Source organism: Panthera tigris, chromosome D1 (assembly GCF_018350195.1).
Source record: "Panthera tigris isolate Pti1 chromosome D1, P.tigris_Pti1_mat1.1, whole genome shotgun sequence".
Taxonomy (NCBI): Eukaryota; Metazoa; Chordata; class Mammalia; order Carnivora; family Felidae; genus Panthera; species Panthera tigris.
In genome coordinates, this window is record NC_056669.1 from 45,057,755 (window position 1) to 45,083,267 (window position 25,513).

Genomic DNA, 25,513 nt, shown 5'->3' on the forward strand with positions numbered 1-25,513 from the left:
ACCAAATATCACCACCTAAACAACTTTGGAGAGTTGTCATTCCTCAGAAATCAACACTCGCCTTCCCTGCTCAGCATTTCTGTTGGGAAGGAGCCACAGACATCATGGTTGGGTAAATTTTCCTACACTGCACTTGGGTTTTGGCCATTTCTTTTTTTTTTTTTCCTTTTTTTAAATTTTTTTAAGTGTTTATTTATTTTTAAGAGAGAGAGAGAGTGCAAGCAGGGAGAAGGACAGAGAGAGAGGGAAACACAGAATCTGAAGCAGGCTCCAGGCTCTGAGCTGTCAGCACAGAGTCTGACACAAGGCCTGAACTCATGAACTGAGAGATCATGACCTGAGCCGAAGTCAGAGGCTTAATCAACTGAGCTACTCAGGTGCCCTGGGTTTTGGCTATTTCTTCACCTGGGTGAAAAACTGAGTGGAATGTTTGTACATGTTTACTTGTGGCTGTTGGGCTGGAGGGAGGGGGAAATTAGTGATCTGTCACAAAACCCAATTTCCTATGTTTTCAAGAACCATTCATCACCATCTTGGTTTGATACCATTTCTTTCTGGAATGATGCTAACCAGGAGCAACCTGTAGCCAGGTTCTTGGAATCTTCTCCCTGGAAAACCTCACTGCTGGGCCTGGGCAAGTCCTCCTTAACCTCAAGTTGAGCCCCAACAGAAGCAACTAGTTGGGTAGTCAACAAGACCTGTCCTTGCAGGGAGATCCTTGCAAGCCCACTCTCAGGGGGGTTGACAGCACCAAAGAGCCTGAACTCACAAGGAAAATCATCTCATCAGCCTTCATGGCCATGGGTGGCAACCTTCATCTCTTCAGAGAGGTCCATCCAACATGTCAGTGCCACTGCCATCCAGACCAGAAGGAATCATCAGGCCTGGCCTAGATATGAGAGACTGGAGGGTCTGTGCTACAGCAGGGATCACCTACCTGGGAACAGCTGAGCCCCCAGGGCAGATTGTCGAGGACATCTGTAGTTCAGCAGCATTCACGTATGCACCAGGAGCCCACTAGAGGGGAAGTCCAGGTGGAAGGATTTAGTGAGCACCTACAGGTAGCAAGGCCCTAAGGAAGATGAAAACCATAGTTCCTGCCCTCAAGGAGCTGGTATTTAGTACGAGAAGCAGATGAGTAGATGAATAGTACTAACACGATGAGTCCTATGATGGAAGTGAACACATAATATTAGGCAGCTGGAAGGAGAGAAAGGAAGGGGCTTCTGACTCTGCCTTAGCGTATCAGGGAAGACTGGCAGGAGGAGGTGATGTTTCTCTGTTTCAAAGACAGCCCACCTGAATCTACAGGGTTTAATTAACTATGCTTAGAGTAATAAAGAAATGTGAAGGGCACATTTTTAAGGGTATACCAGCTCCATTATCCTGTTAAAAATAATGACCAAGTGAAATTAATTTCCCTCATTTATTTTTTACCCTATAAAATTATCCCTGAAGGGTGAGTTTTCAAATATAAAAATATTCCTTTAAAGGCAGATTGCTTTAGGGGCACCTGGATGGCTCAGTTGGTTAAGCGTCTGACTTCAGTTCAGGTGATGATCTCACGGTTCATGAGTTCGAGCCCCGCTTTGGACTTGTGCTGACACCTCAAAGTCTGGACCCTGCTTCAGATTCTGCATCTCCCTCTCTCTCTGCTCCTCCCGCAACTTGTGCTCTCTCTCCATCTCTCTCTCTCTCTCAAAAAATGAATAAGTGTTAAAAATAATTAAAGGTAGATTGCTTTAATCTTGGCATTTAAATCCAAGCTCCAGCAGTGTCCAAGCTATGCAGGAAATCTGCCCTTGAGATGCACCTGAAAAGATTTCAGGAACAGGGGCTTTGTTGTGGGGAGATAACAGATAAAATGTGGATTGAGCCACACTTGTCCAGCCCTCGTCTCCTATCACAGACACATTTCCAGGACCAATGTATGGAGGTGGGGAGAGGCAGGGAGAAGCAGGAGTAACCTCCATTAAATGCCTACATCATCAGAAGGCATGAACAGGCTGCAGAAACAGGTGAGCTTTTGAAGCTCTGAGCAAAGACCCTTATCAGAAATAAAGAAAATTCTGGGATTATTTTTTCTAAAATAAATCTTCTTTTTTTAATTATTTTAAGTTAATTTATTTTAAGAGACAGAGCAAGTGGGGGAAGGGTAGAGGGAGAGAAAGAATCCCAAGCAGGCTCTGCACTGTCAGCACAGAGCCTGATGCAGGGTTTGAACTCATAACCGTGAGATCATGACCTGAGCTGAAACCAAGAGTCAGATGCTAAGCAAACTTCTTTTTAAAATTTGTATTTCTTTATTTTGAGAGAGAGAGTGCGTGCACTCATGCAAGAGCACAAGCTGGAGAGGGACAGACAGAGAGGGAGAGAGAATCCCAAGCAGTCTCCCGTGCATGCTGTCAGCACAGAGTCCAACACAGGGCTCGAACTCACAAACCATGAGATCATGACCTGAGCTAAAATCAAGAATCCGATGCTTAACTGACTGAGCCACACAGTTGCCCCCAAAAGCAAATTTTAAAGAAAAATTTAAGTGTCATACTTTATCTTGTTTGCCCCAAAGAGTAAACATGATATAAACTGACAGATACAAAAAAGAATTAATAGTCCACTTCCATTCTCTGCCGTCCTCCTAGTTTTTGGGAAGAGAACCAGTAAGTCATTTGTATACCATCACTGCCCACTCTGCATGGGTGACACTGAAGTCTGCAAAGCTAGGGATATGCAGGGATGCAGAGATGGGGTGGGGGTGGGGAAGGAATTATAGTAATTCATAAGAATATAACATTTTGCCATTTATAAAGTGTCTTCACTCATATCATCTGATGGTGTCTCTTCAATCATTCCCTGAGGTAGCAGATCACAGATTTATTAAAGAGTGGAGAGAAGATTCAAATAAATTCATGAAATACATGAGCTATGAAATCAAAAGAAATTATTCCGACACTAAGATACAATTATAACAAAAAACAAAATTCACATCACAAACAAATGTAGCCAAGCCTGAAAAGGAAGAGATCAATTCTGAATAGAAGTCATGAAAAAGCTCCTGAATTATTTGATAATCCAATTAATGAAGAGGAGGGAATCATATAAATTCATTGGAAGGTTTTTGCTAATTGACACATTGAAAATGACTACATATAACATCAAAGACAAGCTGATTAAAGACCACTCTCATTTCAGAGAGTGTTTAATACAAGTACTATCCAATGGGGTGCCTGGGTGGCTCTGTCAGTTAAGCGTCCAACTCTTGGTTTCCATTCAGATCATGATCTCATGGTTTCATGGGTTTGAGCCCCACATCAGGCTCTGCGCTGCCAGCTTGGAATTCTCTCTCTCTCCCTCTCTCTCTACCCCTCCCCCACTTGTGCTGTCTCTCTCAAAATAAATAAATAAACTTTAAATAAAAATACAAGTATATCCAAGAATACTTGAATACAGCTTTTATATATATATATATATATATATATATATATATATATATTTTTTTTTTTTTTTAATTGACAGGCTTCCCAAAATTTTACACACTAGTGAAGCTAAGACCCTCTCAATACTCTAATAATAAAATAAAAATGTTGATGAGCATACAAGAGGAAAGAATATAGTATCTTTCTATTCTCTCTACAGACATTGATATTACAAAATTATTATTCTATGAAAAGGTAATCAGACAGGAATAAGGCACAAAAGGTGAGGAAAAACAGTATTGCCAAGGTATGCCTAGCAGCTAAATAATAATAGTTTATTATTTTTCTAAATTATATGATATTTTTGGTATTTTTTTAAATTTGGTTTTTAATTTGTAGTTTGTGGTGATTTCCTTTCTCATTCTAAATGTAAGCTTTGTAACTGATTTTGTATTCATAATCTTGTATTCTTTTTCTTAGTCAGGGCTCCCAAATTTGGCTCCCACAAAACCTGGATTTTATGCCCATTTCCAAGTGGGAAAATAAGCCCAAGAGAAGTCTCACCCTCACCCTGGGTCACAGTGATAGAAAGCAAAGAAGCCAGAACCCAAAGGTCGTGTTCCTCCTTCTCCACCACATTGTCTCTGCCAAGGGCCATTAACACACCAGATCACCCCCTACACATTCCCTTTGGAGAGGCACTAATAAAAGTAAGATAGGACATTTAAAAAACCCACAGGACTCGCTCAACTTTAAGGACCCAACATGACTTATAGTGCCCATCCCTTCTCCCTTCAAGACCCGTGTCTGCACAGAAGAATTCAACATACTGTCAGCACCCAAGTCACTATCACAGGCTCAAAGCAATGCAGGAATCCAGCACATGGGGTGGGGGTGGGGGATAAAGATGGGGCCCATGAAGTGCATTCTAGAAGTACAGGCTGACTAATTCTTCCTGAACGCCTCCAGACACTCACACCTGCATTTGTCTTTATCCACATGAACAATTCTCACCTTTCTAAGGAGAAGAAAACAGACACTCAGAGTGGCCCCACTTCTCACAGCTAGTAAGAGACAGACATAGACTGCAAATCCAGATCTGCACTGCCCCAAAGCCCACACACCCAGTTCTCCAGGAGCACGTTTTGCACTAGAGCTGGTTTACACTTGGGCAGGTCACTTCCAATCGGGTGACGCTGACAGTGTCACATGTCCTTGTTTCTTGGCCCCTCGCATGTCAAAGCAGTCAGGTGGTCATGTTCTTCTGCAAGCCCAGGTGAGCAGATGAAAACAAATATCCCTTTAAACCATACCTGGCACTAACTCCCCACCAGATGTGAGGTGATTCCTCCCAACCTCACCCAAGACCAGAGCCATCTGTGCAGGGTAGGAGACACCAAACCACAAGGGTAATCCCAGTGTCCTGAGGCCACGCCACTGTGGGAAAACGGGGTCACACTGTCTACAAGTGGTAGCTCTTGGCTCTTGCTGTCATCTAGTATGAAAACTGGGAGCCCAGGCCTCCCTCGAAAGCATGGTGGCCACCAGCCTCCCACTATTTCTGTGACTCCCCAAGGACTACCTACCACTGTGTCCTCTCAGCTCCCTCCATCCCACCCTTGCCTTCCATGCTTCTGAGGAAATTAGACTGATAATGCCAGTGCTTAAAATCCATGCCAAAAGCCACCAGCATCTGCTTCTGACAGAGGTTCACTTCTGTGCTAGCCCACTCAAACTTGACGTTCCTCGGTGTGCTGCCCCTTGTCAGACCATGTTCACTCTCCCCAGCTGACCTGATGCGTGGCCAGGACTCCAGTCACAGCGGACTTCCCTGTAAACCCTGGAACCTTACTGGGAGTCCACATCTCTCTCCTTGGCGGCTTTTAGGATGCATCAAATTGGAGGTCCCACATCTCTAGCCCGGCATATCCAAGTTAGATAAACCCACACCCTCCCCACCAGTCTGCCCCTCAGTGGATATTACCTAGCTCAGAGAAGGGCACCCCCCTCTACGAGGATGCCTGTGCCAGAAGCATGGGGCAATCCCCAGTCCTAGTCTCTCTTCCACCCCTCCGCTGAATCCTCACCCACATTCTGTCACTTCTACCTCGTCATGATCTTTTCAGTCTGCCCTGTTCTCTCCAACCCCACTTCTCTTTCCTTACTTCCTCCACCGTCATCCTGGCTGTGTGCTATCAGACCCCTAACCTTCTCCAAACAAAGTGTTTATCCATATTATGTAGTACATAATGCCAGGTTGAAATTGTTTTCTTTATCTTCCTGCAAGAACGAACTGTTTCTCAGCCAGTGTTGTGTCACAGGTTCTGGGACTGTACTGGGCACAATATAAGCCCTTGATTAGTATGATGAATGAATGAAACCCATTCTTTCCAAATCCACAAATGGTTGGTTCAGCCTAATGCTATCTCTTGGCTCGAGTATTTCAAAGTCCTAAGGGAAGGGCATTCCCAACTTCAGGCATTCTTTCAGGGATAGCAAATCCCTCAGGCCAGAGGTGCAAGAGGATTGGTCATCCTCTATATCAGGTTATGGTAAAATGTTTCTTTGTTAATTCATTCATGACATCAGTACATTCAGTCATTACATCAGTAACAATTTGCTATGACAGTTATTCACTACTTTAAAAAGATTTTCCACGGTATTTACTTCTTATTCTCTTTATAACCAATTGTAATAGTCTGACTGCATTTTTGATGTTTGCTGATTTCTCTTAGGCCTCACCCTCCCTTCCCTTTGGCCTCACATCTGGACAGGCTGATAAGAAGGCCTATGACCTCACCTCCTTTGGCACCAGCAGGAAATTTAAATCTCCCAAGTGCAGGAAATTCTCCCCAGTCCCATTCCTTAGCCACTACAAAGTCTCAAACCCACTACCTCTGCTTTGCCCAAGCCAACCTGGACTTGTTTGCACGTGCTCCACTCTTCCCCGGAGTCCCTCCTGTGAGTAATAAACTTTCTCTCAAATTCTTTTGGTGTGTGGACTGTCATCAGCCTCAACATCCAAACCAAATTTTGGGTGGGTCCTCCTGCTTTTACAGGGGGACTATACAACACCAGTGACCTGCATTAAACACTCACACACATGCACACTGAACCGCATCACATGTCACAACAGTTTGCTATCAGTTCCATGTTGATTCAGGTTTACATTCCCATCTGACATGTCAATATAGCCAGGAATGGATTCCCATTAATTCCATTTCTGCCACAGTGAAAATTGTGACAAGGTGAAATCTAGGAGGGTCTAGAAGGTGTCTCAGAGAGTAGGACAGCGACTAAATTCCTGCCTGTGATGCCTTCCTACACTCACCCTCTCACCACACATCTGAATAAGGCACAAGTTTCAATAATTAGTAATAACAACGGCTACACTGAGCTTTTACTAAGTGTCAGGTATTGTGTTCAGCATTTTAAACATATTTTTTCCTGTGTTCAGCATCTTGCATAACTAAAACTTTATGCCCATTTATGGTGAAGCTACTCTTCACCTCCCCTACCCTGTAACCTCTGACAACCACCACCTTCCTCTCTGCTTCTATGAGTTTGACTCTTTTGCATTGCACATCCAAGTGAGATCATGCAGTATTCATCCTTCTGTGCCTGGCTTATTGCCCTTAGCAGAACTGATATCAAGTCAGTCATCTGCTCGGAATCCTTCACTGCTTCCTATTTCACCCTGGAGTAAAAACCAAAGACATTTTAGTGCCCTGCAGTGGCCTGCACTCTGCCACCCACCGCCTCTGTGACATCATCTGTTACTTCTCAGCTGTGCCCTCCCAAGGCCCAGGCACACTACCGTCTGTGCTGCTCCATCAACCTGCCAGGCCCACCATCACCTCAGCACCATCATACTGGCTGCTCTCCTGCCTGGAACCATCTTCCCCCAGCCTCCACCTCCACCTCCAACTCTACATACCCAATCCCCCTCTATGCTTAATTTTTTTCCTTTTGTTAATTTCTTTCCATAGCTCTTATCACCTTCAAATGCCAAAGCTCCATGAGAACAAGAGATTTTGTCTGTTTGCTTTCCTGGTGCAGTCTAGCCCCCTAGGTGAGCAACAGGCACATAGTAGGCACCCAATAAATTGTTACTGCATGAGTGAAGGACAACGTAGAATGTAAGAACTCTGGCTCTGAGTCCACTGCACCTGGCTTCAAAGTCCAGGGCCACCACTCATAAGCTGTCTGATCTTGGACACATGTCCTGAGCTCTCTGTATTCCCATCTCCTCAGCTGAAGAAAGTCCTTTTGGTTTAAGGAGTGCCCTTTTGTTAGTACATATCTTTCACCCTGAGCACTAGTCCACCCTGTTTTAGCCCTGAGGAGAACGATTTTTAGGGAGGTTCTGTAACCTGCCAGGGCCACACAGCTGGAAATGTACAGCTCAGATTTGCTGTACCATATGTGACGACCCAAGAGAGATTGTTGATATTTCCTCCATAGTACAACCATTTTATAAGCATCTTAAGGACTCCATACGATGTAGGCCAGTGAGGAAACTAACAATCTTTCACATCTGTGTGGAACGTTTTAGTGAGAAGCAGATGTTCTCTCTAGGCAGGAGTTTGGGGTGAGTTAGGGCACATCAGAATTACCTGAGAAAGCCTTGCTGAAACACATATGCCTATGTGTACCCCCAAACCTCTAGGGGTGGCCCTGTGCAGGGACAGGTTCAAAATGTTTCTCAGATGATTCTGACATATTTCCTGCTAAGCACCCACTGCTTTAAATAACTGAAGTTGGTCCTTAAAACAATCTCATAAGATATATTTCATTGTTACCCCAGTGTGAAGGATTAGGGAAATGAGACTTAGGAACACAGAGGGATGTGTACACAGCCATACAGCTGGTGAATGATATGGCTGGAACCCCACCTCCACCCCTGTGATTCAAGTCATGTTTGACAGAAAGCCAGCGACTGGAGGTCAGTGGGTCTGGATCCTAGTCTTGATTTCTCCCTTCAAAAGTTAAGTGAATGCAGCAGGTCATTTCACTGCTCACCTTTCATTTTGGGGACAAAATATTATTGCTTATTTCTTTGAGGCAAAGAGGATGAGGAACAAATGGGAGAATAGCTATGAAATAATAAAGGCATAGTTTATCAATTATCTATTGAAAAAGAGAAACTCCCTACATTATCACACTCAATCTTCATAAGTGTCCAGCAGGACAGGTTTTATTACCTTTATTTTATTGAGAGAGACAGAAATATAAGCACAAGGCTGATACGTGGTGGAGAGGGATTCAAATGTCTGTCTTTCTGATCCCAAAGCGCACATACTTTCCAATAGGCCTTCCAAAGAGGATACCAGGAAAATTAATATCTGTAAGATAAATATTAGATACAAAAGGGTTGGCAGGCCATATATTACAAGTCCTATATATCTACTACACTGTACATAAGCAGTACAGCTTTTGTTGATGAGATCACACATGGATTTACAATTACAAATCATATTCAGTTAAATTCAAATGATATTTCCTAGGCACCTTCTAGGCACTGTGGTGGTCAGAGAGATGAATAACATTCAGCTCTTCCTGCAATTAGCCTGGCACATTTTCCCAGCAATGGCACGTATAGCACTAGCCCTCAGTTCAGATTTATAGCATGCAGCAGCACTCCTTCATACCTCTTTCTTTAGAAACAGTGAAAGCATGTTTATTGGGTGACTTTGGACAGGTACCTCCAGGGCATGGAGGCTGAGTAGAAAATCATCTGTTCCAAGACTGTTAGGACCCTGCCTACTGCACCTCATGATTGGTCAGATCCATCTGAGGCCCTGGGATTCAGAAAGACACTCGCCTAGTTATGCCTGAAGGCTAAACCAGACAACAGTTGGTAGAAGGCAGAGAGATGGGCAAGTATTAAGCACTCTCTGGTTCCTTCCAAGTCCCTGGCAAACCCGATAGTGGTCCTGGCATTCAAAGGGCTCCAGGAAGCAGCAAAAGTAGGAGAGACCTTTACCATGAGTATCCCAAGCCCACAACCCAGTGGGATAATGTGAGTTGTAGCTATGCATAAAGCAAATATCAGTACCTAGGGAGTATTAAGGACTAAGTTCAAACACAGAGCAAGAGATCTTGAGCTAAGATCAGGAGCAGGTTGGAAAGCAGGTTAGAAAGGGAGATCAAAGGTTTCAGAAAGCAGGCAATGAAAAAGTCACAGCCAACAGATTTCTGTTCATTTTTTTGTGTGTGTGATAAACATGTTAAATATCATGTTTCCATGGGTAATAGGAAGATAAACGATGCTTTTTTTTACAGTAAATACTGGCCATCCATGAGTCCCTCGGGCTGACCACATGGGGCATCAGCAAGAGTATTATACATTGGCCTTTGCTGAGTATAAGTCATTAAATGCACACACAGGGTGGGCCACTTCAGGACAAGGCCATGGAATATCTTATCTCCAGAGAAGGCCAAGGATAGAATCATGAGACTTAATGCTGAGTTCATAATGAAAACTGACTCCAAGTATATGGTTGTTTTTATTTGTTTTATCTAATTCTTAACCCCGTCTCTATGGTTGTATTATTAATAAAAATCCCACTGGACACCATGGCCTTAACAGCAATAGACTAGATTGAACCTAATAGTTTGGACAGTTGAAGTTAGAAGCATTAACAAGACAACTGATGACTTCCAAGTGTTTAACTGACATATGGCCCCTGGAATTCAGACAAGCAAAGCCTCAGGGAGGCTTTGCTCTGAAGGGAACTGGAGAAAGGACTGGGAGCCTTTCCAAGACTAGAGGAACTTGGATGGATCCAGGGGGATGAAAGGCATTCCTTTGCAGCCCCAGCCCCAGCGCTAAAAGAGCCTGGAGACCTTGGGAGCCAAGGTCAGGAAAGGAACAGCTTCTGCTCCCTGACAGAGGCAAGTAGGGCCTGGGGAGCTTTGGTTTACATGTTTTATTTTCCCCAACCCTTACCCACAAATTCAGGGTGACCTCTTCTCTCCTTTAACAACCTTGTGGAGCAAAAGGCCTGATCCTTGGCCCAATAGTCCCAAACTACTCCTGGAGAAAGGGAAATTCCAGGTATCCTTAGAGGTGTCTGAGATTGAAAAGAAGGAACACTGTTTATAGAATCCAAACTCCTGGCTATGTGCATTCCTCTAACCTGTCACTCATTCAAATTTTAACTAAACCAAAGTGGATTCACTCCTTGGTGAGTCAGAAACTGCACCAGGCTGAGCTGTTGCACAAAGAAGCTTTTATTTGCAGCAAATAGGGAGATCAGGGCAATGGATTCCAGAGCTGTGACTCCCAAGAGAGGGACAGAGGGTGAAAGGGTTCTTTGGTTTAGGGTTAGGATGAATACTTAGATATTAGATAGGGAAGACTTGTCATTATATGTAGAGGCAGACACAATGTCACCTATGCACCTTCAGGAAATGTGCCTATGCATACATTGTATGTTATGTAAACAAGGCTGAGGCTCTTCCCTGGGTGAAGATTTCAGTATTATAATGAGGTAAAGGTGCTGTAGGTCATTTCAGAGGTCACTCCATGACCCATCTGTGCAGGTGAGTCTTGGGTTTAGCTCAAAGGGTCTGGGTGGTCTGGGCCAAGAGAGACTTCATCAGAGCAGTCAGTCTCCCACGGGTGGTTTCAGGTTTCCTTTACCTGAGTGAAGGGGAAAGCCTAAAGAAGAACTTAGGAAAAATTTTAGACAAATGTTAGTGAGTACAAGCAGGTGGGCAATATAGGCCAAGTCTTGGGATTTAGCTGGTGACAAAATCTTATGCCTTTGCCCTTTATGAACAATTTCCTCTGTCCCAAGAAAGTAATACATATTATCAGCACTTTTCCAGATTCGTAGTAAGCATTACTGATAGAAAAATTACCAAAAATACAACAATGAAACAGATGACCATGAAAACTCTACAGGCTAAAATTGGTTATAGGCAAAAAGAAACTGAAGAATCACATATTATTGAGTACATTGCAAAATGCAAAAAGAAAAAATAATCTGAGGGGAAAAATCTGTTTTGAGGAAATAACAACAAAAAATAAAACTGTCAAAAGTTAAAACTTCACTCAGTAAATCTAGAAAAATAATCAAATATTGCAAATTTTACATCTAAAAAAGTTTTATCTATGAAAATTCAAGTTAATAAATCAACGAAAATTTTCAATAGCAAAACAAATGGCAATAATAAAATTAATGGCAACATCAAAGTTTGTTGTAAAATATACACAGAAAGCATTAATCCATGTCAACATTGGTAAAATAAAAGTAAAACTGGAACTGGTTTGACTGCAGTGTACAAAAAAATTCATCAAAGAACTAGATTAGTGCAGAGACCTTCCAAAGAAAAATGTTTTTCTCAATAGACATTCATCACTAAGGCACAATCCTGATTTAGAGCTTTACTGTTTTTAAATGTGGAGGTTAAATACGCTAAAGGTCAAAACAGCCATATCCAAACACCCAAGAAGTCCAAACAAGAGTCAATAGAATCAAAATATCTCATATTCATCTCACAGGATTGAATCTTGTCTCTGAAGCACATGGCTTTGATTCTAATAAACCATGTGACTTTGGCAAAGTCACTTAATGTCTCTAAGCTTCAATTAAATCATCTGTAAATGGACATGTTAATTCTATAATACTCTTCCTCTTAGTGTTTATACTGGATATTCCAAGAAAAGCCATGAGAGACCTTGAACATACCTTTCTTCTGAGAACTTCCCTACCCCTAGGTTTCCATGCTTTGTGTCATATAACCTCAGGCTCTAACCATGAGCTCCTGAACTAAGGATGAGTATCTGACCCAAAGATAACTTCCTCTGGAATGGCCAGCAGCCTGGTACAAAAACATTACCCAGAAAGACACTTTATATTAAATATTATCAGATAATCCAATCCATTAACTCCACTCTTAGGAAATTTTCCTACCGGATGTGCAAAAACAGTGAGCAGAGGGTAGGATCAATCAGCAGAAGCAGAGGGAGGCAAATAGAAGGCAAGAGGCAGAGGTCATGTGGGGACATGATTAATGAGTAAGTAAAAGGCATGAGCAAGCAAGGTAAAAGCAGAAAGGTTGAGAAGTGAAAGGAGAATGAGTCAGGAATGAAACAGGAAGAAGGTGGTGGGGAGAAACACAAAGATGGAGCTGCTGTGTCAAACTCAGAAGACTTCTCAGATTGTTATTGGGGCTCAGAGCTATTGACAGACTCTTGGTGCTGCTGTTGAATTATATGTGGTAACAATGTTCCAGGTCTCTGGAGTCCTGGTGCAGTTTTCCTAATTCTCCCATGTGTCCTTAAAATAGATGCCCAGTGCTAGAGAGAACAACCACAATAACAAAAAAGCAAATGGCCTTGTAGCATATGAAAAAACACTCACCTTCAATCATAAGATAAAAAAATAAATGTAAATTAAAACTAACCTCAGGTTTTTTTTCTCACCTCTCAGGCAGGTATTCAAAAGTTTGTTAAGAAATCTGTGATCAAGGCTTTGGGGAAATAGGTACTTCTTTGCTGGTAGGAGAACAAAATAATACAACTCATAGGTAGAGGAACTTGGTAATATCTAGCAAAATTACATATGTATTTGTCATTTGACACAACAATCTCATTTCTAAGAATCTATGCAAGCAGCCATGGGCAAAAATATAAAAAGATGTATGCACAAGACTATATATGTAAAAAAAAACAAATCCTAAAAGTAACATAAATGTCTAATCTATAGGAGACTAGTTGACTAAATGTGGTACATCTACACAATGGTATATGGTGATCTTAAAGAATAAGGAATGTTTCTATGTACTAAGATGGAATGATCTCCTGGATTTAATATTAAGTGAAAAAAAATCAAAGTAAAGAAGGGTACACATAGTATGTTAGTGTTTATCTAAGAAAGGAAACTACTGGAAGATGGTGGCATAGGAGGACACTCGGCACACCTCATCCTGCTGATCACTTAGATTCCACCCACATCTGCCGAAATAACCCAGAAAACCACCAGAAGAGTAGCAGAATTGATTCTCTGGAGTCAAGTGTAGACAAGAGGCCCACGGAAGAGGGTAGGAAGGGCGGAGAGGCGGTGCACACTACACGGACTGGTGGGAGGGAGCCGTGGCCAAGGAGGGGCATCCATCTGGCAAGGCAGAGCCGCTGAGGTCTGGCTTGCAAAAGCAGAGGGGGTGGACTGTGTGAGTTCTGACAGCCAGTGGGACTTAACTTCTGGAAAGTTAAAAGTGCACAGCTCTGCTCTTGGAGAGCAGGGAGGGCAAGAGGACATCTGGAGAGATAGTTGTTGAGCCCCAGAAGACAGATCTGAGTTCAGCGGGGGAACAAAGGCAGTGGCAAGTGTCATCTCCCTCTCCAATCCGCCAGCCAAAATTCCAAAGGGAACCACTTCCTGTCACCAAACTTGCTTGCACCTTGCAAACACCCAACACTGTGCTTCTGTGGATCCATCACTCCCACAGGCCTGCCTCCCTCCCAGTGCTGCAGGGCCCCTCCTGCAGGGAACCAGCCACAGCAAAGCGATCTGAGCCTGCCCCTCCCGCCACTGTGCACCTTGCAGATCCATCCCAGCTAATACACCCTTGGCCAGATCCATCGAAGCAGCACCACAAGCCTGGAAGTATGCAAGTAGCCCAGACAGGGGTCACACCACTCCACAGTGAGTCCTGTCCTTGGGAGAGGGGAAGGGAAGGTACACACCAGTCTGACTGTGGCCCCAGCAGTGGGCTGGGGGCAGACATCGGGTCTGACTTCGCCCCTGCCCACCAACACAAGTTACTCCGGACAGCACAGGGGAAGTGCCCTGCAGTTTGGAGCTACCACAGGGACTACCCAAAATGATGAAATGGAAGATTTCTCCTCAAAAGAAATTCCAGGAAGTAGCGACAGCTAACAAATTGATCAAAAATGATTTAAGAGGGGCGCCTGGGTGGCGCAGTCGGTTAAGCGTCCGACTTCAGCCAGGTCACGATCTCGCGGTCCGTGAGTTTGAGCCCCGCGTCAGGCTCTGGGCTGATGGCTCGGAGCCTGGAGCCTGTTTCCGATTCTGTGTCTCCCTCTCTCTCTGCCCCTCCCCCGTTCATGCTCTGTCTCTCTCTGTCCCAAAAATAAATAAATAAAAAAAAAAAAAAAAAAAAAAAAAAAACGTTGAAAAAAAAAATTAAAAAAAAAATGATTTAAGCAATATAACAACAAGAATTTAGAATAATAGTCATAAAATTAATCGCTGGGCTTGAAAAAAAGCAGAGAGGATAACAGAGAATCTACTGCTACAGATATCAAGGGACTAAAAAATAGTCATGAGGAGCTAAAAAATGCTATAAATGAGATGAAAATAAAATGCAGGTGGCCATAGCATGGATTGAAGAGGCAGAGGAGAGAATAAGTGAATTAGATGATAAGATTATGGAAAAAGAGGAAGGTGAGAAAAAGAGAGATTAAAAAATCCAGGAGTATGAGGGGAGAATTAGAGAACTAAGTGATGCAATCAAACGGAACAATATCCGTATCATAGGAATTCCAGAAGAAGAGGAGAGAGAGAAAGGGGCTGAGGTATACTTGAACAAATTATAGCTGAGAACTTCCCTGATCTGGGGAAGGAACAGGCAATGAAATCCAAGAGGCACAGAGAACTCCCTTCAGACATAACTTGAATCAATCTTCTGCATGACATATCATAGTGAAACTGGCAAAATACAAGGATAAAGAGAAAATTCTGAAAGCAGCTAGGGATAAACAGGCTCTAACTCACAAAGGTAGACACATAAGAATAGTAGCAGGCCTATCTACTGAAACTTGGCAGACCAGAAAGGAATGGCAGGAAGTCTTCAGTGTGATGGACAGAAAAAAATAGGCAGCTGAGAATGCTTTATCCATCGAGTCTGTCATTCAGAATAGAAGGAGATATAAAGGTTTTCCCAAACAAACAAAAACTAAAGGAATTCATCACCACTAAACTAGCCCTACAAGAGATCCTAAGGGGGACTCTGTGAGTGAAATGTTGCAAAGTACCAGAGACATCACTATAAGCATGAAACCTACAGACATCACTATTATTATAAACCCATATTTTTCAATAATAACATTGAATGTAAATGGACTAAATGTGCCAACCAAAAGACATAGGGTATCAGAATGGATAAAAACACAAGACCCAAATATTTACTGTCTACAAGAGACTAATTTTAGACGTGAGGACACCTTCAGATGGAAAGTGAGGGGAAGGAGAACTATTTATCATGCTACTGGAAGTCAAAAGAAAGCTGGAGTAGCCATACATATATCAGACAAACTAGACGTTAAATTAAAGGCTGTAACAAGAAATGAAGAAGGGCACTATATAATAATTACAGGGTATGTCCATTAGGAAAAGATAATAATTATAAATGTCTATGTGGTGAATATGAGAACCCCCAAATATATAAAAGAGTTAATCACAAACATAAGCAACCTTATTGATAAGAATGTAGTAATTGCAGGGAACTTTAATACCCCACTTACAACAATGGATAGATCATCTAGACACAGGATCAATAAAGAAACAAGGGCCCTAAATGAAACATCGGATCAGATGGACTTGACAGATATATTTAGAACTCTGCATCCCAAAGCAACAGAATATACTTTCTTCTCGAGTGCACTTAGAATATTCTTCAAGATACATCACATACTGGTCACAAAACAGCCCTTCATAAGTTTACAGGAATTGAGATCATACCATGCATACTTTCAGACCACAATGCGATGAAGCTTGAAATCAACCACAGGAAAAAGTCTGGAAAACCTCCAAAAGCATGGAGGTTAAAGAACACCCTACTAAAGAATGAATGGGTCAACCAGGCAATTAGAGAAGAAATTTAAAAATATATGGAAACAAACGAAAATAAAAATACAACAATCCAAACGTTTTGGGATACAGCAAAGGCAGTCCTGGGAGGAAAATACATTGCAATCCAGGCCTATCTCAAGAAACAAGAAAAATCCCAAATACAAAATCTAACAGCACACCTAAAGGAAATAGAAGCAGAACAGCAAAGACAGCCTAAATCCAGCAGAAGAAGAGAAATAATAAAGATCAGAGCAGAAATAAACAATATAGAATCTAGAAAACTGTAGAGTAGATCAACGAAACCAAGAGTTGGTTTTTTGAAAAAATAAACAAAATTGATAAACCCCTAGGCAGGCTTCTCAAAAACAAAAGGGAGAGGACCCAAATAGATAAAATCATGAATGAAAATGGAATTATTACAACCAATCCCTCAGAGATACAAGCAATTATCAGGGAATACTACGAAAAAAAATATATGCCAACAAACTGGACAACCTGGAAGAAATGAACAAATTCCTAAACACCCACATGCTTCCAAAACTCAATCAGGAAGAAATAGAAAGCTTGAACAGATCCATAACCAGCGAAGAAATTGAATCAGTCATCAAAAATCTCCCAACAAATAAGAGTCCAGGACCAGAAGGCTTCCCATGGGAGTTCTACCAGACGTTTAAAGCAGAGATAATACCTATCCTTCTCAAGCTATTCCAAAAAATTGAAAGGGAAGAAAAACTTCCAGACTCATTCTATGAAGCCAGGATGACTTTGGTTCCTAAACCAGACAGAGACACAGCAAAAAAAGAGAACTACAGGCCAATATCTCTGATGAATATGGATGCAAAAATTCTCAAGAAGATACTAGCAAATCGAATTCAACAGCATATAAAAAGAATTATTCACCATGATCAAGTGGGATTGATTCCTGGGATGCAGGGCTGGTTCAACATTCGCAAATCAATCAATGTGATACATCACATTAATAAAAGAAAAGATAAGAACCATATGATCCTATCAATCGATGCAGGGAAGGCCTTTGACAAAATTCAGCATCCTTTCTTAATAAAAACCCTCGAGAAAGTTGGGATAGAAGGAACATACTTAAAGATCATAAAAGCCATTTATGAAAAGCCCACAGCTAATATCATCCTCAATGGGGAAAAACTGAGAGCTTTTTCCCTGAGATCAGGAACACGACAGGGATGTCCACTCTCACCGCTGTTGTTTAACATAGTGTTGGAAGTTCTAGCATCAGCAATCAGACAACAAAAGGAAATCAAAGGCATCAAAATTGGCAAAGAAGTTAAGCTTTCGCTTTTTGCAGATGACATGATATTATACATGGAAAATCTGATAGACTCCACCAGAAGTCTGCTAGAACTGATACATGAATTTAGCAAAGTTGCAGGATACAAAATCAATGTACAGAAATCAGTTGCATTCTTATACACTAATAATGAAGCAACAGAAAGACAAATATAGAAACTGATCCCATTCACAATTTCACCAAGAAGCATAAAATACCTAGGAATAAATCTAACCAAAGATGTACAAGATCTGTATGCTGAAAACTATAGAAAGCTTATGAAGGAAATTGAAGAATATATAAAGAAATGGAAAACATTCCATGCTCATGGATGGAAGAATAAATATTGTCAAAATGTCAATACTACCCAAAGCTATCTAGACATTCAATACAATCCCAACCAAAATTGCACCAGCATTCTTCTCGAAACTAGAACAAGCAATCCTAAAATTTGTTTGGAACAACAAAAGGCCCCAAATAGCCAAAGTAATTTTGAAGAAGAAGACCAAAGCAGGAGGCATCACAATCCCAGACTTTAGCCTCTACTACAAAGTTGTAATCATCAAGACAGCATGTTATTGGCACATGAACAGACCCATAACCAATGGAATAGAGACTCCAGAATTAGACCCACAAAAGTATGGCCAACTAATCTTTGACAAAGCAGGAAAGAATATCCAGTGGAAAAAAGACAGTCTCTTTAACAAATGGTGCTGGCAGAACTGGACAGCAACATGCACAAGAATGAAACTACACCACTTTCTTACACCATTCACAAAAGTATACTCAAAATGGATAAAGGACCTGAATGTGAGACAGGAAACCATCAAAACCCTGAGGACAAAGCAGGAAAAAACCTCTCTGACCTCAGCCACAGCAATTTCTTACTTGACACATCCCCAAAGGCAAGGGAATTAAAAGCAAAAATGAACTATTGGGACCTCATGAAGATAAAAAGCTTCTGCACTGCAAAGGAAACAATCAACAAAAGTAAACGGCAACCAACGGAATGGGAAAAAACATTTGCAAATGACATATCGGACAAAGGGCTAGTATCCAAAATCTATAAAGAGCTCACCAAACTCCACACCCGAAAAACAAATAATCCAGTGAAGAAATGGAGAGAAGACATGAATAGACAATTTTCTAAAGAAGACATCCAGATGGCCAACAGGCACATGAAAAGATGCTCATTGTCACTTCTCATCAGGGAAATACAAATCAAAACCACACTGGGATATCACCTCACGCCAGTCAGAGTGGCTAAAATGAACAAATCAGGAGACTATAGATACTGGTGAGAATGTGGAGAAATGGGAACCCTCTTGCACTTTTGGTAGGAATCCAAACTGGTGCAGCCGCTCTGGAAAACAGTGTGGAGGTTCCTCAAAAAATTAAAAATAGATCTACCCTATTACCCAGCAATTGCACTGCTAGGAATTTACCCAAGGGATACAGGAGTGCTGGTGCATAGGGGTACTTGTACCCCAGTGTTTATAGCAGCACTTTCAACAATAGCCAAATTATGGAAAGAGCCTAAATGTCAATCAACTGATGAATGGATAAAGAAGTTGTGGTTTATATATACAATGGAATACTACGTGGCAATGAGAAAGAATGAAATCTGGCTATTTGTAGCAACGTGGATGGAACTGGAGAGTGTTATGCTAAGTGAAATAAGTCATACACAGAAAGACAGATACCATATGTTTTCACTCTTATGTGGATCCTGAGAAACTTAACAGAAGACCATGGGGGAGGAGAAGGGAAAAAAAAGTTAGAGAGGAAGGGAGGCAAACCATAAGATACTCTTAAAAACTGACAATAAACTCTAGGTTGATTGGGGGTGGGAGGGAGGGAAAAGTGGGTGATGGGCATTGAGGAGGGCACCTGTTGGGATGAGCACTGGGTGTTGTATGGAAACCAATTTGAGAAATTTCACATTAAAAAATAATAAATACATACATACATACATACATAAATACATAAATAAGAAAGGAAAGTACTAAGTACTCACACACACACACACACACACACACACACACACACACTACAGAGTCAATTCTTGTTATTCTTATTTTTGGCAGTTATGTTCAATAAAGTCACCATGATCACTGAATGAGCAAATACTGAGCCTTTTCTCCTAGGGGGTATATAAGGGTATGTTCCTGTAAAATTCTGGTCACATTGTTGCCGAACAGTCATTTTATAATTTTATTTTATGTATGTTTATGTTTAAAGACATCTTATTTATATATATTTTAATTTTTTAACCCTGAACTCACAGCGAAAAAGCACTATAGCTAATGCCTGAATGAAGCTAGTCCCACACATGTATTTTCTCTGTAAGGCATATCACAACCTTCTTATACTTAGGGACATTTCAGCAATATGCTTGGGGGCCATTTTAAACAGTGAAATCACCAGCAAAAAGCATAAAATGCAGCCCTAAGTACACTGCAAAAAGGACACTTGATTACTTATGAGAGCTGAAACAAGAACAACATTCTTTGTTCTACATCAGCTAGGAATGTCCACATCACATTGAGGTGACTCAAATTTTTCAGTGCTCTACACATGTCCATGAATGACCATGAAATGCTACAAGTAATGATTTCAGGGTTACAAATACATTTTAGCATGTAAGTGAATTTGCAAACATAGAATCTGTGAACATTGAGAATTTACTCTATATTTTTCATTTTTAAAAAAAGGAAAAATAAGCTATAAAGTAAATAAAATGTGAGAAAGGAATAGTGCAGGGATACAGAACTAGAAGATAAACATTTCTGTACATTCCTTGTTTCATGATTTGAACTTTGAACCGTGTTGAAGTTTTGTAAAATGCTAGAACAATATATGGGGTGCCTGAGTGGCTCAGTCAGTTAAATGTCTGACTTCGGCTCAGGCCATGATCTTGTGGTTCGTGGGTTCAAGCCCTGGATTGGGCTCTGTGCTGATAGCTCAGAGCCTGGAGTCTGCTTCGGATTCTGTGTCTCCCTCTCTCTCTGCCCCTCCTGCTAGTGCTCTGTCTCTCTCTCTCAAAAATAAGTAAACAATAAAAAAATGTTTTTAAATGCTAAAATAATATAAACCAAACTGAAATTAAAAACTATCTAAGTTGAATATGAAATATTGGCATTATATCATGAGGTACTTTCTTTTTAAAAATGCCTTTCCGGGGCGCCTGGGTGGCTCAATCGGTTAAGCGTCCGACTTTGGGTCGGGTCATGATCTCGTGGTCTGTGAGTTCGAGCCTTGCGTCGGGCTCTGTGCTGACCGCTCAGAGCCTGGAGTCTGTTTCAGATTCTGTGTCTCCCTCTCTCTCTGACCCTCCCCCGTTCATGATCTGTCTCTCTCTGTCTCAAAAATAAATAAACGTTAAAAAAATTTTTTTTAATCCTTTCCTAGCCCTTTTCACTGTTAAGACCTAGAAACAATAACCAATCCAGTAACTTTGAGCACTTTCATAACTTAATTATGGTCTCTAGTATTTATCACTAAAAGAAAACAGACCCCTTTGAAAATATGGCTCGTCTAGATCTGGGGCCAGAAATCTGCAAGATGATTCTAAAACATCTTTACATTCAAAAAGTAAAGAAGCTACCAAAGACTACTACAGTTCTGTCAGAAGGACTCCAGGGACAAAGTACAGAGAATCTCATTGCCTAAAGATGAGATTATTTGTGTACCAATAATAACTCCAGTTATATATATTATTATCAAATATATTTAAATCCATTGAGTTTATAATCACACACATACACATCCAACTCATTGTCTATTTTGAAGGATACTAGGAACTAATTCATTATTCTAAAAATTGTTAATTAAAGGTAAACAATCAAGCACTTTTTTCTCCCTTTCCTATATGAACTGAACTTTAGAACAATAAAATACATGCTGAAGAAAATTTTCTTTCTCTAGAAGCATTTCAGCTTACAAATAAATGAGGAATGATAGAATACTATCTTTTTCGCAAACTCCAGACCTAAGGATATGGCAATAAACATTAATTTCCACCAACTTCACAAAAGACAGATCAGAATTTATTACTGTTATTATTACTTCCTCATGGAAGCACACATCACCTATGAAATGGTTTTGTTTTAAAATTTCATACATCCAAGTCATATGAAGGGTTAGTTAGCTATAACCACTAATTAAAAGAAAATGGAAAGAATAGAGGAACTTGCTTCATGACACAGTAAGGCTGCAACCAATGCAACTCAGAATATGGAAAAACGTATACATCAAATGACTCTGTTTCTTCAAGAAAATAATACAAGGAGGAGAAACTACAGAATAAAAAATATCAACCAAATGCAAAATATGGGCCTTCTTTAGATGCTGATTTGAACAAACCAAAATTGTGTGTGTGTGTGTGTGTGTGTGTGTGTGTGTGTGTGTGTGGTGTGAGAGAGGAGAGAGAAAGGGAAAGAGAAAGAGAGAGACTTGAAATTTCACTAGATATTTGAGCATATTACGTAAATTTTTAGGCTAACTTTTAAATTCTTGATATAATATATCTAGTATTTGCTTCAAAATAATCTAATTGTTCAGTAGGAAAGGATGAGAGAATGTGGGGAATAAGCTTAGGAATCCCCCGGGCTTACATCAGTGGGTTAACAAGGCATAAAGAAGTACAAAGCATAGGATGCTCACACCAGAGTTTGGGTAAACAAGATTAGTACCCAAGAATAGGGAGATGCAAAGGCACCAAGAATAGGGAGATGTAAAGGCAACAAGAATAGGGAGGTGCAAAGGCACCCCAGAATAGAGAGGGGGTGCAGAGCCCCCAGAATATAGAGGGAGGGGCAAAGGCCCCATAATAGAGAGGGGTGCAAAGGCACCCAATATAAAGGTATATGAGGTAAGCAAGATTAGGCATTCAGGGCAAAAACGCCCCCGAATTTAGTACTATAGCAGAAAGCTGCTTTCACAGGAGGGAAGGACCAAGTTAGGTAAACAGGTAAATTGGGCTATAGACTGCTGTGCTGCACTGCAGGTGAAGCAGCCCAGAGAGGAGATGATTAACAAAAGAAAAGGTGCTTTGTTAACCCTGAAGCTATTTCCCCCCTCTGTCTTACCCCCGAAGCTAGCTAAGATAAACAGACATGGTGCCTCCTGACTGCCATTAACAACCATCTGCCCATCTGCCTGACTCAGGATTTTGTTTTATATTGACCTAAACCTCAAACACCGTCTATCTTCAAAACCCTCTTTCCCTCATGCCCATGAGTTAATGTTCACAGATTCACTGTCTCTTTGTGCACATCCATCACGTTTGTAAGCCTTCTGATCTTAATAAATATGGGCAAGGACCCTTATTCAGGGCTCTTGTCTTTTCCCAGACATTAGCCATCTCTCGTTTTCATCCTGCATCCTGCTCTCTTGTTAAGCAAGAGAGAACTTTAGACCCAGAGTCTATGACAAGACAGGGTTTACATAAAACAAGAACTTTTGTGGGGCGCCTGGGTGGCTCAGTTGGTTAAGTGTCAGACTTTGGCTCAGGTAATGATCTCACAGTTCATGAGTTTGAGCCCTGTGTCAGGCTCTGTGCTGACAGCTCAGAGCCTGGAGCCTGCTTCAAATTATGTGTCTCCCTCTCTCTCTTCCCCTCCCACCACTCGCACTCTGTCTCTCTCTTTCTTTCTCTCTCAAAAATAAATTAAAACATTTAAAAAATTTTTAAAAAAATAAGAGCTTTTGTGAATTAAGGTAGGAATTGTGATAGGTACAAAGGCTCCATTTTATAAGTCTAAGTTTAATATAAGTTTGAAATTTTTCATATTAAATTTTTAATTAAACATTTAAACCCCCATTAACCAGCAAACAATATATCTTTGTTTCTTGTATATTGAAAGAATCCAGTCAGTATAGAATTCTTGTCAAGATTGCATGAAGTAGCCTCTGTAGAACAGAGTCTGGTGGCTGGCAAAAAATAAAGCAGAGCTCCAGATATTGTGGTTAAAATATTATTATTATATGTCAGGATTTCAGCCTACTTCTGTTTGTTTGTTTACCTCAGCCCTATACAATTCAAAGAAATACTATTCAGCCCTATGCAAATAATATAGAATCTTCTCAAACACTGGTGTCCAGCCAGGGAGGCTTCCTTAATACCAACCTACCTGATGCACACTGTACTCCCAGACTTGGCACTGAATAACTGAGTAGCTCCTGACATCATTAATTTCTATTGTTCCTTTTCCCTATGCAGTGCACAACTGCCCATTGCTTCCTTCAAGTCTGATACATCAAGTTACTCTCTCCACCTTGATCTTGCTTCCTCTCAGGGCCCATTTCATTTCTCCAGCTAGACTCAGCTCCTCAGAATAGCACTTCCAACTCCTGAGGCATGGGTAGCTCTGCCACCAGCTTCATCATGACATCCCATGGCAAAGCTGACATACATTCCAAATGCCTCCTCCCTGTCCATCCTAACACCCCAGACCATCTCGCTATCCAGCCCAGCTGGTGTAAGTACCCCTTTGGTGTCTCTCTTTCTGCAGACACTTTGCGTCCATTTTGCAGTGGACTTTGTCCAGATTTTACAATAATCAACGAGTTCAGGATAACAAGTACAATGGTCTCATGTTGCCCCCCTAAAATTGTTACCACATCGTTGTTGACCTAGTTATTACATTTTACTGTTACCAGAAATCAAATGCTTAGGCAACTTTGAGATTATTTTGCATCTATTTATTTTATTTCACTAAGGAGGATGACCTTGTAGAATTCAACTGTTTATTCCCAAAAGTGGACCTAATGGTTGGCATTCTTAAAGCTTATGCAATTTCCAGGAATGCTGGATTCCATATATTGTTTGAAGGAAGTAATGCAGAACTCTGATTTTCCACCCCTGCCTATTCTAGTTGGGCCAAAAGACTTAAAATAATTTAGTACCCAACAGGATATATATTCAGCATAGAAAGAACAGAGAGATTAGTATTGTCTTCCATTAAATTCCATCTCCTAGGCTTCAGTTTTATCACCAATAATATTAACAGTTTTTTGAAATTTGTGTCAGTCCCTTGGAAGTCTTGTATGTATCCTGCAAAGAGTCCTTCAAAGTCAGGGACTGTATTTCATTTTCTCTGTATCTCCAATGCCAAACACAGTTCTGTCAAAGAGAAGACATTAATTTTGAATGACTGTGCAAGGTTCTGTAAAACTGTGACGTCCATGGAAGTATCCAAACCTCCTGACACCATCAACAGCTCAGTATGGCAGTAATAGCCATCCACTTGTGATGAAAAAGAGCTCTCGTCACATTAGAAGCCTGTCCCAAGTTACAAGATTCAATTCGAGGCCATGATCTTGGAGAGGTGATGGAGTACAATGGAAAGTGTGCCAGAGTCTCAGCAATTAAAGGGCGCTCTTGAATCTGTGCTGTCATGGATAAAGACTGACATGAGGAAATCACAAATGACAGGGTCAGAGAGACCTTAATGTGAAGTGGGTTCCATCAGTCCCCCACTTAAGTTTTTGGTTGTAAGAAACAGAACTTTGTTGAGCAATAGTAAGCAAAAGGTGGGTTTTTTTTTGTTTTGTTTTGTTTTTGTTTCTGTTTTTGTTTTGGATAAGGAGAAATATCAATCCAAACTCATAAGCAGGAGGGAAGACAGGCACCAGGTCTTTCTAAACTTTCGGAACTTCCAGAAACTAAACACATACCCTCCAAACCAGGCCATAGACCCATCCCACTACTGAGTCCCGCTCTCTCTGGGGCCACATGTTCTCTCATCATCTTTCCTATCCCTCTGCCCCTCTCTCTGCAGAATCATTTTTCTCATTCCACTTGTAAACAGGCTGAATATGGCTGCTCAGACCCTATTTTATTCTCAGTGTGCAGGTCAAGTACCCACAGCGGCTGGCTCGTGGCTCTGAGGTTTATTTCCAATTTTCTGGGAGATGCAGTCTGATTGTCTCCCTGTCCTGGACTGATGATCTCTGTGGGCCCA

General features: G+C 41.2%; 1 protein-coding gene across 4 annotated transcripts in view; it reads right to left on the reverse strand.

Moving 5' to 3' along the window:
- TMEM135 (transmembrane protein 135) overlaps positions 1-25,513 on the reverse strand; it is a 362,190-nt gene that overhangs the window by 39,540 nt on the left and 297,137 nt on the right. The window contains exons 15-16 of one of the 4 annotated variants that reach the window (XR_006207971.1): positions 12,834-12,924; positions 8,627-8,761 (exon numbers count right to left, since the gene is read on the reverse strand). The exons of 1 other annotated variant lie outside the window; for it this stretch is intronic. Coding sequence is in view for 2 of the 3 variants with exons in the window: in XM_042957326.1 (XP_042813260.1) it covers positions 12,894-12,924 (31 nt within the window). In the remaining variant the exon portion in view is untranslated. Of the gene's footprint in view, positions 1-8,626; positions 8,762-12,833; positions 12,925-25,513 lie in introns of those variants that run through there. 2 more of the 4 variants (XM_042957326.1, XM_007079000.3) reach the window with 2 other exon arrangements.